The 17,430-nt window shown below is 40.4% G+C and overlaps 1 protein-coding gene across 13 annotated transcripts in view; it reads left to right on the plus strand.

Annotated features, from left to right (window-relative positions):
• The window catches only part of PTK2 (protein tyrosine kinase 2), a 195,371-nt gene that overhangs the window by 83,756 nt on the left and 94,185 nt on the right, over nt 1-17,430 (plus strand). For all 13 annotated transcript variants that reach the window (XM_081918697.1, XM_081918686.1, XM_081918696.1 and 10 more), the window contains 3 exons: nt 2,147-2,373; nt 6,194-6,360; nt 12,707-12,794. In XM_081918697.1, coding sequence (XP_081774823.1) covers nt 2,179-2,373; nt 6,194-6,360; nt 12,707-12,794 — 450 coding nt within the window. In that variant the 5' untranslated portion in view covers nt 2,147-2,178. The remainder of the gene's footprint in view (nt 1-2,146; nt 2,374-6,193; nt 6,361-12,706; nt 12,795-17,430) is intronic.

Below are 17,430 nucleotides of genomic sequence, written 5' to 3' on the forward strand. Positions count from 1 at the left end.
GTACTGCATACACCTCATGTTGTAACACACTGTTTCTTCAGTCTTGGGTCCCCAAGTGTGGCCGACAACTTGCATAATCCTCAGCCTGCTTAGACAATGGTCAGGGAAGATGGACATTGCAGTCCAACAATATTTGGGGACCCACGGTTGAAGAAGCATCCTCTTTGCTTCTACTTGGAGCAGCTAGACTTTGTCGTAGTAGAAACATGACATGCTTGTGTTCACTCTTTCTTAGAAGTAGTTATTTCCCAAATGTGTTGTAGCACACTTGTATACCTTATTGCAGGGAAAAGACAGGGATGAGCTATATGCAAATCACAGGACTGCTTAGTTTGTTATGGCCCAAAACTAGATGGCTCAAAGTTTCTGCAGTGCTCTCTTACCTCCTGTCCTGGTGGCTTAGCAAGAAAATTTTGCCTTAACAATGCATTGCATTTTAGCAAGCACTTTCACCAAATGTGACTCATGGAAAGGGCGCAAGCAGAAGAAGGCAAAGGTTGTATATTTGGATGAGCATATCCTGTCTTAATTATGCTTGAAGTGGCACCACTGAGAACATTTAGAGTTGATATGAATTAGGCCTTAGTAATGATCATTGCCTTCCACTTCTGAATTCACTTTGGGGTTTACAGCTGCTGTTCCAACATTTCCTGGAAGGCTGTAAAATGTGATACTCGTGTAATATAGCCCTGCATGGGCTATTAATCTAGTGTATTACATTGGATGTAGCTTTTAGGCAAAGAGTTCTGCAAGCGTACTTAGACCTTCACTGCAGTAAAGGTGACTGTGGAAAGACTACTTTAGAAATATGCTGATGCTAGAAAGTTAGAGCTAGTTTTTCAAACAGGATTTTGACTAAGGGAGAAGGAAATAATGCAAATAAGTGATGAATAATAATAATAATAAATTTTATTTATATCCCGCCCTCCCCAGCCGAAGCCGGACTCAGGGCGGCTAACAACAATAAAATAGTACAACATTGTAAAATTAATTCAAATCAAATTGATGGCAACCATTAGGCTAAAGTTCTGTGAAGATTGCCAAAGGAGGGAGTCAGGCTGTGCCCTGACCAAAGGCCTGGTGGAACAGCAGTCTTGCAGGCCCTGCGGAAAGATGTCAAGTCCTCTTGTGACAGAGCGTTCCACCAGATTGGAGCCACAGCTGAAAAAGCCCTGGCTCTGGTTGAGGCCAGCCTAACCTCTCTGTGGCCTGGGACCTTCAGGATGTTTTTGTTTGAAGACCATAAGTTCCTCCGTGGGACATACCAGGAGAGGCGGTCCCGTATGTACGAGGGTCCTAGGCAGTATAGGGTTAAAACCAGCACCTTAAACTTGATCCTGTACCCCACCGGGAGCCAGTGCAGCTGGTATAGCACCGGGTGAATGTGATCTCGCAGCAAGGACCCTGTAAGGAGTCTCACCGCGGCATTCTGCACCTGCTGGAGTTTCTGGGTCACTTTTGCATACCTAGTTTAATGTTTGAACAGCAGAGCAGTGTCTATAGGATCTTGGTGCTCTTAAGTTCTACAAACTAGATTGCATTTGATTATTTACCCCTGCTCTAACAAATGGCCTTAAAAGCCCAAAAACTGATTATGATGTGCCAATTTTCCATTGCAGGGGTGGGACACAAAGAAGAATAAACTTCCTACTAGAAAGGGGCAGAGCTGCTTTACTATTTTGTGCTGTTTATTCCTGTGCTCTGTAGCTCCCATTTCTCAAACAGTTGAACGCTCAAAGAAAACTTATATAGACTCATAAAATGGTAGAATTGGAAGGGATCTCGAAGGTCATCAACTCCCTGGAATCCTGACCACAGCTGTCCCTGGGTGGGCTTGAACCACCAACCTTCTGGTTAACAGCCAGACACACTTTGTGGGGCCAGTTTCCTTTTGGAGGCGATAGGAAGATGATTTTTTTATGCTAGAGTGATCTATAAATACAAGTGATCTAAAAAATTTACTGTACAGGGTGATAAATGTTTTTGAATGGAAATTTCCCCCTCTATACATTTGAATAGATTATTTTTAATGGTTTGTGTCTTTTGGAGGCGCTTTTCCTTAGGAAAATGAACACCAATTATAGAATTTGTTTATGTATCGCTTATAAAGTCTGAAATGTTATTTTTTTCCTTCCTCCCATTTCAGAATATGACAGATACCTAGCATCTAGCAAAACCATGGCAGCAGCTTACCTAGACCCAAACTTGAATCACACGCCAAGCTCAAGCACAAAGACGCACCTCAGTTCTGGGATGGAGCGTTCTCCTGGGACAATGGAACGAGTCCTAAAGGTTTTCCATTATTTTGAAAGTAACAGTGAGCCGACAACATGGGCCAGTATTATACGTCACGGGGATGCTACAGATGTTTGGGTAAGCTGATTTAACATTTTGAAGTTCTTTAGAGATGGTTTTTTGAAGGTCATTCTCAGAATGTGAAGCAAATAACTTGAGGCTGAGGGACACAGATGTTGAAGTGTTTACTTGAAGGTCTTTATTCAGCACATGCTGTGAGTCATTCCAGGCAAAGCTTTGATTTCTAAAATTTTCTTGAGGAATGTGTCTACTCAGAAGTAAATCCTGTTGAATTCAATGTGGGTTACTGCCAGGTAAGTGGGGTTAGGTTTGAAGCTTTAGCTGACCTATTTAATGCCTTTGCTCAATTTTTTTTTATCCCCATGAACCACATTACAGCTATTCATATTTATTTGCACCTGCAATCTTTTTGTTTTAAGCTACTGACATGATTAAATAATATTTAAAAAGAATATTTTTCTTGGTTAAACAAGCTAACCAAGACTTTATGGTATGTCATGGTATGCTAATTTTGGTATGGTGTGCCAATTTTTATTTTAGTTGTCTGCAGACAAATACGTTATTTTTCACAAAAACTAAAGTATTGCTCTTGGGCTAACTTAAAAGAAAATAAGATGGAACAGAAAAAACTTCAAACCCAGGTAGTAGCATTTTACATTTCAAATGACCTTTTGTCTCAGAATTTTAAATATTCCATGCTGCAATAGGAAGGGATTTACATAGTTCAGATGTAATGCTTTTTTCGTCTTGAAGGAATTCACTTAGAAAATGCTGTGTGTTTGCAATATGAGCTTGAAAGATACATTTTTCAACCTTGCTTTTAAATCTGAGACTTACAGCTCCAAGAGAACCTAAGCAAATGAGGCACTTACTTAATTTTGATTTCTGAAATTATTGTGGCCCATCCTGTGAGCTTGTTTTAGATACTTGAAGCTCTTTTACAGGTAATCAGCTCGTAATTATTGCCATAACAGGCAAGGCATCCCAGGGGAGTACTAAAGCTTCTGTTTCTTACACTACTAGGTATTTTGCTTGCATCACACAAAGATTATGCCTACTTCTCATTGAGGTGCTCAAACTGTGTCTGGGCTGCACCACTTCAGACTACTAATATGACAGAATGTTCCTACATACCCACTTCAGATTGCTGTACCACTCCCTATAGCCGCAGTCAGCATGGTTGGAAATGTTCAGCAGCATCTGGATAGTCATAAGTCAGCTATCCTGGCCTGGAGCAAACTGTAGTTTGGCCTAGCAATATGTTTGAAAAGGAGACAGTGGCTTGTTTGCCCCCAAACAAACCCTGAGCTGTAAGCCGAGAACAAAACCAAGGTTTATTTGAAGAGAAGCAAACCACAGTCCTGGACATCTAGACATAATGCTAAGCCAAACCATTGCATAACTCCCAGCAGCATGACAGTAGCAGGAGTGGGGGAGGAGCAAAGCACCTGCAATTTTAGCCCCATGCATTAAACTGTGCTTTAAGGTGCCATGCAAACCAGGCCACCAAGGAGTGGGCCTATGTTTAATAAGGCAATAATGGGTGGCAGGATTGCCCTAAAGCTTTAAAAATATATATATGAAAGGGGGTATTTTTCTGAATTAAGCAAAACTAGCAACCAAATCCCCCATTTAGACCTGACTTTAGCACTCCTTTTGATTGGAAGTGGTAATGATCATGGAATTCAATATAGAAGATCACTAGCAATGCTACTGACTGCGGCATGCCCTTTCTGTGCCCACAAAGAAGGAATGGTACCGAAAAAAATTGGGACATAGCATTACCAGAACATGTAACCCAACATAGGCAAGTCATTGAGGGTAAAATGAAATGAGACAGTTTTGATGATACTTGGTTCCCCTTCATTATTTATATCAATAAATCTCATAAGGTCACCAGCATGCCAAACAGCAGTGGAAGGCTACCTTCGGAAATGAGAATGATGACGGTAGAACTCTTCTAATGCTCCTGTGTTTTAGTCACCAGATAAATTGTTCTTTTCATTTTGTTCTTTTGTTTTGGGTTTATATATACATTTTGTGGTATTAAGTGGAATTTTCTAAGGTACCTCCACAAACATTCCAAAAAGGTTTTTTAAAAGAATGAGAAAAAGAATGGGGAAGTGGCTTCGGGAATTGATGTAACTTACTGTTGACACATGTTCTTTAGGTGATAGCTACCATATAGCAGTCTCACTCTCAGACAGACTCTTAGACTGCTGACGGATATGAATTATTCTTTCTGCTCTCGCTATTTTGAGCTAACTGCTGGTTAATAGCTATGCAATTGTTTACATGATCACTTGAAATAAAGTAAATGAAACAGGTGCCCTAGGAGGCTTCTTAAACTTTTAGACTATGATCCTTTGATCACATCAGTTACTTAACGCAGCATGTAATTTTAACCCCCAGTTGGGTTTATCTTAAAAATTCTAGCTTGAAAGATTACTTTGTTTCCTTCATTAGTTGTTTGTAAACCTCGCCAGTGTGAGTGGTTTTTGTTTTTATTATTTTTAAATTGACTTGTTCGGTAATAATCCACGCTAGTTTTCCCACCCTCCCCCCTTTTTTTAATTAAAAAAATGGTTGTCCATTTGCAATTCTTAAGTTACATCTGCTATAAATAAAATTTATTATTATTATTATTATTTTCTTTCTTTTTTCATTGTTAACAAAACTGTCCTACTTGGCGAGGTTTCTGAAAAGAAGTCTGTATGTTATGTGGACATTTTTTGTGCCAAGTTCAGAAAGCACAGAAAAAATGAATGAATTGCATTCCATGGCTGCTTCTATTCATACATCGATTGGGGGAGGGAGACTTGGAAGTGTGCCCATAGTGGGACTGTCAGGCTCACACTTAGCTATGCATAAATAGATCTTTAGGGTTCAATGCCTGAAATTTGTGCTGACCCACATAGCTCTAGTTATGGCCAACTGTGTTTTGCAGCATTAGGAAAACTTGCACTTAAACAACACTATCTGGCAGCAATAACTTCTTCTGTGTTTACCATATTGTGCTCAAGGTTTTCAGGCTAGAAGAAATGCTGTGTGGAATTGATAGACCTACAAATATAAGCACTGCAGTTCAGGTTCTTAGTTCAGTGGCACACTAGTCTCGCTGGTTGTCTCCTGAGTGTAGAGCTAGACTGTGATGGGAATTAGATAAACAAAGATTTCACCACCATCTTAATGTATCCAGTGAAAGGCAAACAGAAGGCATGGTTCTGTTCAGTATGAAAATCTGAAGCAGCTGTTACTGTTCAGTAGTGACCGTTCTTTCACCGTGGTGATTCATGTTGCCTCTCAATAACTTTTAAAATGTATTATTTATTCACATTTACAACACTTATATGCTTTATACCATTAAGTTTTCTGGGCTGCTTACCACACATGCATGCATGCACACACACACACACAATTCAAATACAGGATAAAAGCAAAAGCAACGCAGATATAACAAGAAAACAATACTGACTGCAACTTAAGGTTAAAACACAGGTATAAAAGCTGGGAGAAACATATTACACCTCTAGCTAATATTTCATTACCCATAAACAATTTTATTAAGGAATAACTCGTAATAAACACAAATGTTTGCTATGCTATTATTTGATCTTATGTAGAAAATGTGAATTCTTAAAATTTATGCTCAGGAGGCTATTATCCTTACATTTATATCCCCTTTTCTTCTGTCCTGAAACCCAAGGCAGCATGCAAGTGGTTCGTAGGCGATCACCCATCCAGGCACTGTCTGAACACAGGCCTGCTTCTGTTCAGCAAGGTGGTGTCCTCATGTGCCTTCTGACCATATCATGCTCATTCAAGAAAGAATTTTAAGAAAAAACAAACAAATCATTGCATTCTTTCTCTTTTTTAGGGCATAATCCAGAAGATAGTAGATAGTCACAAAGTAAAAAATGTAGCCTGTTACGGTTTACGGCTCAGTCACCTGCAGTCAGAGGAAGTTCATTGGCTTCATCCAGACATGGGAGTGTCCAACGTGAGGGAGAAATTTGAACTATCCCACGCGCCGGAGGAATGGAAGTAAGGCAAAAACCTAGAAGCGTTCCCACTCGTTAAATGCATGATACTTTGAAAACTATGTTGTGTACTGCTCCATAGTTCCATAGAGGTGGAAGACAGCAGTTAAATTAACAAGCAGATATGTTTTTGTTTAGGGAATGAGAAAGTAAACGATGCAGTGAAATCAGATATTTCGGTGGAAACCCATTCCAGTTGCAGGGGGCAGGAGGGAGACCTGCTAGGTACAGGAAGCAAAATAAAAAATAATACAAACATGAAAAATGTAAACACAGGAAGAGTAGAACAGTGGCTGGCTGGCTGAAATGAAGCCTGTCCCAGATGGCTTATCTGCTGTCCTAGCAGTCTGAGGTGAGGAAGGATGGAATTGTTTCTTTGCTGTGCATTGATCCTGCTGACTAGGAAAGGAGGAAAAGCTATAAAAGACAGTTCAGAAGCTGGATGTTGGGGGAAACAGTTACCAAGTATGGGAAAAAAGAGTGGTGAGAGGCCCTAGAGACAGACATGTAGGGTCTACTTCCCTAGCTAACAGGACCAGTGGTCAGGGATGATGGGAGTTATAGTCCCAAAACATCTGGAGGGCCAAGTTTGCCAATAATAATAATAATAATAATAATAATAATAATAATAATTTATTATTTATTATTTATTATTTAGGCCCTAGAGACAGACATGTAGGGTCTACTTCCCTAGCTAACAGGACCAGTGGTCAGGGATGATGGGAGTTATAGTCCCAAAACATCTGGAGGGCCAAGTTTGCCAATAATAATAATAATAATAATAATAATAATAATTTATTATTTATTTGTGGGGAGGTGCAGGGGTCGGGGATGCTGAAAATCCGCTGCAAAGAACAGTGTTGCTAGACTGGTTCAGAGTAAAACAGTGTTGCTAGACTGGTTCAGACTGGTTTTGCTTGTCCCTGTAAACACTTGACCAACAGGGCAAGTTGCGAAACATTTATGAATGTTCTGGAACTGCATCCACACATTCAGTGTGGAATGTTTGGCAATTAAGACTTCTGTAACCTCATTTCCTTCTTTCTCTGGGACTTCTTAGCAGGTTGACAGGCATGGGACAATTGTGGAAACTATCATTCCTGTTAGAAGCACTGCTGAGTTACTGTGGGTCCTTGAGCAAGATGACTCTCTAAATTATTGTGGCGGAGTTGCAGGGAACTCTTTTGTGTGTTCTCCCTACTTGTGTCAGGCAGAGCCTACTCTGCTCCAGCTTCTCTAGGTCCTCATTAAAAAGGTAAAGGGGACCCCTGACTATTAGGTCCAGTCGTGACCGACTCTGGGGTTGCGGCGCTCATCTCGCTTTATTGGCCGAGGGAGCCGGCGTACAGCTTCCGGGTCATGTGGCCAGCATGACTAAGCCGCTCCTGGTGAACCAGAGCAGCGCACGGAAACACCGTTTACCTTCCCGCCGGAACCTATTTATTTACTTGCACTTTGACGTGCTTTCAAATTGCTAGGTGGGCAGGAGCTGGGACCGAGCAACGGGAGCTCACCCCATCGCAGGGATTCAAACCGCCGACCTTCTGATCGGCAAGTCCTAGGCTCTGTGGTTTAACCCACAGCGCCACCCACATCCCACCTAGGTCCTCATTAAGTTACAGCAAATATGGCAGTACTGGTTTTTTCTAGGCTCTGTAACGTACCTCGTTTGGTGTCTGGCCCTTCTGATGATACTCACGTCACTGCTAGTTTGCAAAAGTAGTGACTCTTCTCATGTAATGAGTGACTCACCCATTAAGACTTCTTGCTACAAGCAAGGAGCTGCCATTCACTAGAAAAATGCCTTCTGATTTTTACAGTGTGATTTGGCTCTCTGTGGCTTGCATTCAGTTTGACAGCCTATAAACATTTTTTTTCTGGTAATGCTGAGTGCATTGCAACAAATCAAGTGCAACATGGGTATGAACTATCTTGGAACAGACTTGCTTGTCTTAACCCTTCACATTAAATTAAAAGGTTTTTAAAATTTTGAGTGAATAAAATGTAGCATTTATTTTTTCACATTAACATTTCTATTTCAGTGTTCTGTAGTGAGCATGTGATTCTTTTTTCACCAAGTAAATTATCATAAAATCATACAAAATTATACCTTTGACATTTTTTTAAAGTATACTTATATTCAGTGTGACTGTAATTTATGCTGGAAAAATTAGTTCTGAAACGTAAAAGTGCCAGTTTCATTTATAGTATTCACGGGTACTCTCATGTCTTAATGCATTGCAGAACAAAGATAATAACCTTTAAAAGCAAAGTTAGATAATTGTTCTGATGTTTAGGTGATCAGGTCATATAAAATCCCTCATGAAAGCATCATGAGTTGGTATAAATTATTCATCATCTTTCCAGAGTGTAATTTCATGCTTTATCAAAGATGTGCAGCCTGCCTTGCTCTCTTAATCTGTGGAGGTTTGTTGGGAATAATGAAACCACTGCTGTCATATTTTTTTAATACATGAAACACAGCATTTAGTATCGGATGACAGTGCTTGTAAAAATATTTAGATTAGTGGGGTAGAAGAAGAATTCTGGAAGAGGGCTTGAATCTAATAGCTTTCTACTGTGTAATAATATATAAATGAGGATTCTCCTTAAATAGCTTTAACTTAAAAAAAATAATGTAAAAAGGAGGCTTCTGTCAGTGCGAATGAGAAGATGTGACAACTTAATTCTGGTATTCATATTTGTGACACCTTTTCCAGAGCTTTTCTATAGTAAAAGAGCCAGAGATGGAAGAATCAAGCGGTGGTTAACAGAGAACTAGATCTGCACCAGACCAATGAAATGTGCACGTCACTCTTGCAGCTGCTTTCTGTTCATGTTCTTCATTTATGGCTGCTCCAGTATTTAGCACTTAGACAACATGCTGCCGAGAGCATCTGTGTTCTGCTCTACTGCTGGTGCTGACAACATGTAAACCCCACAATTTGGGCTTCTGATTCTTGGGACTCGCTCAGTGTCCTCATTTTGAGAAGTGCAGTAATGGAATATGAATGAATATGGGTGTTTTTTTTTTAAAAAAGGATAGGATAAAAATCAAATTAGTAATAATGATGATGATTAATAAAAGTAGTAATGTTTTAGTCTAAGAGACTGATTTCTGAATTCTATCCCAGGGACTTCTGGGGCTTCTCTAAAGTTTATCAGGAATTTTTCAGTGAGAAAGATCAGTAATACCAGAAACCTTGTCTGCCATTGTTATCAGTGAGTAGCTGCAAGGGAGTTTTGTATGACTTCTGTGCTGCATTCACCATCTACAAGAGACATTGGCCAAAAAACCTGGTGAACACTCTGCATGGATTGGAGAGTTCTAGGATACAGTGACCTTGACAATGTGCAGGGCATCCTTGGCAGACAAGTCAATATAGAAACGGTTCCCTGAAGATACAGAGTTTGCAAACTATTGGCCTAGAACAGGGGTCAGGAAACTTTTTCAGCAGGGGGCCGATCCACTGTCCCTTAGACCTTGTGGGGGGCCGGACTATTTTTGACCAAAAAAAATTGAACGAATTCCTATGCCCCACAAAGAACCCAGAGATGCATTTTAAATAAAAGGACACATTCTACTCATGTAAAAACACGCTGATTCCCGGACCGTCAGTGGGCCGGATTTAGAAGGCGATTGGGCCGGATCCGGCCCCCGGGCCTTACTTTGCCTACCCATGGTCTAGAAGCTCAGTCAGCCATCCTGTCAAAACGAATACGTTTTTTGCTTTCTGGGAAGTTGCCTGAAAAACCCATTCAGCTCATCTTGACAGAACAGCTGACAGACAATTGACATGAACAACATTAAGCAAAGTACAGTGGTACCTCGGGTTAAGTACTTAATTCGTTCTGGAGATCCGTACTTAACCTGAAACTGTTCTTAACCTGAAGCACCACTTTAGCTAATGGGGCCTCCTGCTGCTGCCACGCCACCAGAGCACGATTTCTGTTCTCATCCTGAAGCAAAGTTCTTAACCTGAAGCACTATTTCTGGATTAGCGGAGTCTGTAACCTGAAGCGTATGTAACCCAAGGTACCACTGTATGGTTCTGTAGAATGAGGATGATGAGGACCAAAATTAGCTCATTGCCAGGAGTCTGTCTTAGGTTGCTCTTATACATCCTGCTGCAAGAAGTCTCAGAGCAGCATTAGAGGACTGCTCCCCTTGAGTGTGGCACCTCTTTTTAACTTCAGTGGACCGTTGCAGATGTGGATCATGTCTCAGTTGCACTTATCACAGCCTGAAACTGCACTACCAGCATGGCATTTAAATTGAAATGAAAACATAATGCAAAATGCTGTCTCCATGCTTAGGTGCTGAACAGCAGCATATGATAACATTTTTCTTCCAAAAAAAAAAAAAGCGTTGAAACTATTATTTTTAGTGGAATGGTTCCTTTTTTAAAAAAATGTTGCCAAATAAGCACAAAGGATGCTAGTGAAATTGGTGTTATTGCTCCCTGACTGTTCGTTGTAATAACATTTTCTTATTTAGCAAAACTTTATTATGCTCAAGATTTGCTTGCATGGTGTATTAGGCAAGTCTCATCAACCTTTTCATTTTGAAAGGTATAAAGGCTGGTGTTTGAAATCTTATAATAATTTTCATCTCCAGTTTTTAAATCACTGGAACTTACCTTGCATTATCTAGGGGCAGAGAAGTTAATGTTAAAGTTTAAAGCAGTTGCAGTGGTAAAATAGTGTTTACTTCTAAAACTGCAGAACAGTTATAGTTTTAAAACTGCAGAGGAATCTGCTTGTTGTAAAATGCTTTCTAGAAATAGCTGGTGACATTTTTAAAAAGAAAAAGCTGCTGCAAATAACTTGCAAGAGATCTCAATTTAGGCAGCCTGTGTAGAAGCCCAGGATTTAAAAGCTCTTGCTTAAAGCTGATGATTATCTTCTCGTATAATTGATTGTTTTAATATGGTGATAACGATGCTTTCATAGGCTGTGACTTGGAAGTTAGATTCATGTTGACACAGCGTGGAGAGTGGGATGATAATCACAGTAACAAACACATTTAGAATTGAAAGGTGGCGGTTTCTTTGAGAGATCAGATTGGAAGAGGTTTACTGTGACATTTTTTTTTTTGCTTGTGAGGAGGACAAAGTGACTTGTTGGCACTTCTGTTTCCTTATAATTTGTGCCATTAAAATATAGATAGGGGACGAAGCTGACAATATTTTTTTGCAGGGAATGAAACAGGATGGATGCACAATAATTTTATAGCAATTAACTCATATTTGGATCATATTTAATGCTATTGTAGGGAAGATATAATAGTTCTAAAGGAGGGCAACAATTGTAAAGCGTATTAGATGTGAGCTAATGTCTAAAAGAGCTGCATATTAAGGACAGAGATATTGCCAGTTTTTCACAGCAGCTGCTGGCGTTCCTGGAGAGAAGAGTTCCATTTTATATTGAGAAGCTTGTTTGGATCTTGTCCATAGCCTTCTGCACAGATCATGAACCAGTTATGTTATGATGGTGAATTACTGAAGGCCAGTAATACAGTTTGTGTCTCTGTGTTAATAAGATATTAGAATTGTATGAATGGTGATTGCTGTGAAGTTCAGGGGTTTCAACAGCACCTTGCATAAGCATATCATTTCATGCAATTTTAAAATTCCCACCCGTCTCTCTTTAAAAATCAAGCATTGTTTCCCTGTTGCTTTTTGATGTGCATATGAATTCTCACATATTTGGCTCTCATTGCAAGTCTTAATTTTACCTCCAGGATATGTAGAATATATGGCTGCTGGTAGGGAATGTTTTGTTTTGATTTCATGTAAGCTGCTCCGAGGTGGGGACGCAGGTGGCGCTGTGGGTTAAAGCCTCAGCGCCTAGGACTTGCCGATCGAAAGGTCGACGGTTCGAATCCCTGCGGCGGGGTGCGCTCCTGCTGCTCGGTCCCAGCGCCTGCCAACCTAGCAGTTCGAAAGCACCTCCGGGTGCAAGTAGATAAATAGGGACCGCTTACCAGCGGGAAGGTAAACGGCGTTTCCGTGTGCGGCTCTGGCTCACCAGAGCAGCGATGTCACGCTGGCCACGTGACCCGGAAGTGTCTCCGGACAGCGCTGGCCCCTGGCCTCTTAAGTGAGATGGGCGCACAACCCCAGAGTCTGTCAAGACTGGCCCGTACGGGCAGGGGTACCTTTACCTTTTTACCTAAGCTGCTCCGAGAGCCTTTTTGGATGAAGAGTGGGGTACAAATGCTCTAAATAAATAAAATTTAAATAAATATTATACAGGTTAGAGATTTTTTTTAAAAAAATTATGTGATGATGACTCATAACTTACAAAACACAAAGCATATAATTTTTCTGCATTTTCTATCCTTGTAGATATGAACTTCGAATCCGATACTTACCGAAAGGATTTCTGAACCAGTTTACTGAAGATAAGCCAACGTTAAATTTTTTCTATCAGCAGGTAAACACATACAGCTTTGTTTAAACTTGCTTTTGGAGTTGTGAAAGTCTGCTTTGTTTATATAAGTAGCGTGTTGATGCAGGCACAGAAAAATTGTAGTGGTGTATGTTATTTGAAAGCACACATCAGAATTGGAGGGAAAGGGTGAGTCTCTTTTGTTAGTTTAAAGTGATAGTGTCTCCCCAGTCAAGAAAACCAGTTTAAGGCACCAGTTTTCATAGTATGAGTGGAGTTTGAAAATTTTGCACATAGCAGTGATTAGGTTTCCCCTCTGCGCACTGACCCCAGTTTATATATGCTGCATTGGGATAGATTCAGAAATACTTTTGTCTAAGACACACTTGCAGTGTGGTATAAGTACCCTGGGATATTTCACTCTGGTTAAATTCTGCCTTTCCATAAATAGTGCCCAAGGCTGTAGCAAGAAGACATGTTTTGGAAGAGTTTTTCAGATCCTGGGTCTAACCAGCTCCTGGACGGAGTTTTGCTGTGGAAAAAGGTGGCATATAATGAAAATGCATGATTAATATGTGTGCAGATATTTCAGAATCTAACTTTCCCCAATAAATTCCAGCTGTTATACACAAATTCCAGTTGTTCTATAGCTATCTATACATCAATTCTTCAAGAGATTCACAAAAATCTGTGTAATAAATGTGGGACTTCCTCTCCCAAATAAATAATAACAATTTATTATTTATGCCCCACCCATCCATAATTTCCATAATTATGGAATTTTTCCATAATTTCCCTAGATTATAAAAACATAGGGATATCACATAAAGTTTTAAAGAAAAAGGGTTGCCTTCTTGCTATAAACTTCTTTTCAAAATCCAATTAACTTAAACCAGCTAACCATCTTCAGACCCTCATCTACTTGGAACTCTTCTAATAATTTTCTCTGTGACCAGGAAAACTGTGTGTATTCTGCAGTTCCATGCAAGCACAGCTATAGTTCAATGGAAATACAGCAAAAAGCACAGGGCTTGGTTGCTGTGGGCAGAATTCATTCATCATCCTGAAAAATCTTGGCTTTTAGTCTCTACAGCTGTGAAGATAAGCTTGAAAAGTGAGTGGGCAAAGTCTGGTGGAATCTCAGAAAGTAGAAAGGGGCTGACTAAGAATTTCTTAGTTCTTTAGCTAGCGAAGACAGCAGAGTTTCATTGTGCAATGTAGTCTCTCTTTTCTTCACAATGACTGACAGATTTACTGTAAAATCTTAAGTGGGAATCAATTATGCAAAATAAGTAAGGTAAAAGGTAAAGGTACCCTTGCCCGTACGGGCCATTCTTGACAGACTCTAGGGTTGTGCGCTCATCTCACTCTAGAGGCCGGGAGCCAGCGCTTTCCGCAGACACTTCCGGGTCACGTGGCCAGCGTGACAAGCTGCATCTGGCGAGCCAGCGCAGCACACGGAACGTCGTTTACCTTCCCGCTGGTAAGCGGTCCCTATTTTTCTACTTGCACCCGGGGGTGCTTTCAAACTGCTAGGTTGGCAGGCGCTGGGACCGAACGACGGGAGCGCGCCCTGCCGTGGGGATTCAAACTGCCAACCATGCGATCGGCAAGTCCTAGGCGCTGAGGTTTTACCCACAGCGCATATACAATATAAGAGCTGCAGAATTCATTGTTGGTACAGGATTTGTTGTACTCCTTTGACAGAGATTTCTTTAGAATTATCTAAATTCATGTTAGTAACCTAATTAGAAAGTTACAGCCAGAGATTTATATGTAGCAGAGTAATGGTAGAACATATGCTCTGGCTTTGGCAGTGGCGGCCTGGACTCTGGTTCGGGTTTTGGCTCAACAACTATTTTGTCCAGATTTTTACCCCTTGAAATATAGCAACCCTATATTAATGCTTGGGACGTGGGTGGTGCTGTGGGTTAAACCACAGAGCCTAGGACTTGCCGATCAGAAGGTTGGCGGTTCGAATCCCTGCGACGGGGTGAGCTCCCTTTGCTTGGTCCCTGCTCCTGCCCACCTAGCAGTTCGAAAGCACGTCAAAGTGCAAGTAGATAAATAGGGACCGCTCCGGCGGGAAGGTAAACGGCATTTCTGTGTGCTGTTCTAGTTCGCCAGAAGCGGCTTAGTCATGCTGGCCACATGACCCGGAAGCTGTACGCCAGCTCCCTTGGCCAATAAAGCGAGATGAGCACCGCAACCCCAGAGTCGGCCACGACTGGACCTAATGGTCAGGGGTCACTTTACCTTTATATTAATGCTACATATTGGTGTAAAGAATTTAAGTTCATCGAACAGAAGTTATCTTTTTCCCCCGTGATAAGGGTGACAAATAAGAACAGCAATTGTGAGGTGGTGGAAGGCTTAATCCAGTGATTTGTTTCGAGTGCACAGTGTTGCATAATTTGTACTGGAGTATTATGATGATAAGATGGGTGTAAAATTGCTTTGGGGAGCTCTAGTTTGGGTGCATATAGAACTTGTGCTTGCCAAGGCGGTGATATGATAGTGTCACAGATCTGTTGTCCGTTCACTGTTCAGTAGAATTGCTCCCAGGCTAGTCTCAAGCATTATTGAGTGAACTAGTATTTGTCATGCTCACCGTGCTCTTGCCAGTCGGTTTGTTTTCCTTCTGCCAGCAAATCACTGATTTTTTTTCTTTAAGCACTGCCTGATTAGTGCCTTGCCTCATGAATTACTTGAATCATTTTTTGAATACAGAAATGCCAGCACAAGTTGACTTTCAGGAGGACTGGAGGAAGCTTTTGGGATTAGTTTTTCATACTCGGAGATCCTGACATAGCCCTTTAAATTTTTTTTTGTTTTTTGTTAATAATATTATCCATTTCATTTCTATACTGTTTATCTTTTAAAGAAAAAGTATCAAACAATACTGAAGAAAGCCAAATAAAGTATACTTTCAAGGCAACATAATTAGCAGGAATCTAAAACATTATCTTAAGGATTTCAAAATAAAACATAACAAAGGTGGTCAACTGCAGAATGCACATTAACACAGCAAAGTTAACAAATATTTCATCTTAAACATTCCAAAAGAAAACATTGCTAAAGAAAGTCAACTGTAAAATGCACATTTAAAACAGCATTATTAGCAAGAAAACAAAATATTTGAATAAAATGTTATCATAAGCATAGAACATATCTGCTGATGTTGCTGCCAGTCTTGCCAGTAGTGGTTCATGAAGGATGGCAGCTGTGGAAGTTTTGGCTCAATATCCTGGGTCTGAGCTAAGACACAGTCAAGATGGTCTCTGGCCTCTTCTTCAGCCTCAGCTTTTGTAGCTGGAGTCAATCAGAGGTCCACCCTTCCAGACCAGGTGGAATCTTCCAGGACTTGAAGCCACAATGTTTATAGGCCCTCAACACTTTCATGATGTCAGGAGTGGTCATAGGAAAAGCACTGTGGTCATTAGATTGACAGTGCAGGTTAGGTAATCTATTTAAATTGCTTAGGGGATTTTGTTTGGAGGTGTTGCTCTTGTTGGTATTATTATTATTTGTATCTTTATTACGATTTATGTGGAAATTGTTCAATTTGACAGTGTACTTTTTGATGTTTTATTTATTGTCTATGATTACTTTTGTTATGTTTGGAACTATGCAATTCTCCCTCCCCCATGTTGTAAGCCACCTTGAGCTTGGTTTTAACTATAGAAAGGCAGTATACAAATTATATTATGTATGTATGCATGTATGTAAATTAATTTTTAACGAATAGGTCATAGTAGGCTACCAAGGGTTTGCAGTACTGCTCTGGGGTCCATTACTGCATGTTAAATCTCTGCCAGACATTCCTGTAGATTTATTTCTTTATCTCATACAATTTATATACCACTTGATTATAAAAAGGCAAAAACATCCAAGCAGTAGATGATGTAAACTCTCCTTGCCGCCACCACAGAATAGACCTCAAAGTGGCCTATAGTCTGACATAGCTCAAGTCTTCCTCAGTTTGTGTTCTGCTTTTGTATGTTCTGCTGCTTCCAAGCTCTTTTAATATAACAGGAAGCAGCTGAGGCTCTAGTCAATGGAAGCTACACGTAGGAGTGGTCATCTCTCTCTTGGGACATTATTCTATTCCAGAGACCAACTAGTACAATGACAGACAGTTAGCTAGTTCAAAAGGAAACTCTTTTAAGAACAGTCAGGAAAAATGATGCAGACCCATCCGTCTCTGGTGGTAGATAATCCTTACTGTTCTCTGAGCCATGCAAATCTATGAAGTCTTGTAAACTTATATCTTACCAGGTGGTGATCTTTCCATATGGCAAGATACATTTACAAAACATCCCAGTTTCCTCCTCCCGGTAAAATTAAAATTAGTAAGATAGTACGCCTGATTACTTAAATTGATCATTTGCACTAAAGGACTTCCATTGCTTCCAATATTATAAAGGTTCCCAAGTGTATAGTTTGATTTTGCCAAGAAAATTGGAAGTGGGAGCATATACAAAGACAGCTGGGGGATCTGTCCACCATGACAGAAGGGGTAATTTTAAAGTCATTCTGCCTTGCACAATGCCCTGTTGGCAAGCAGTTCCCTTCCCCCAGTCACTAATGTCCTTATTATTACCATAGAAATAAGGGAGCCTGTGTAATTAGTGCAGGATGTCAAAGATCAACTTGCATTAATGTAGCAACTGTGACCTTT

The sequence above is a fragment of the Podarcis melisellensis genome, assembly GCF_964234715.1.
Source record: "Podarcis melisellensis genome assembly, chromosome: 7".
NCBI classification, from domain to species: domain Eukaryota; kingdom Metazoa; phylum Chordata; class Lepidosauria; order Squamata; family Lacertidae; genus Podarcis; species Podarcis melisellensis.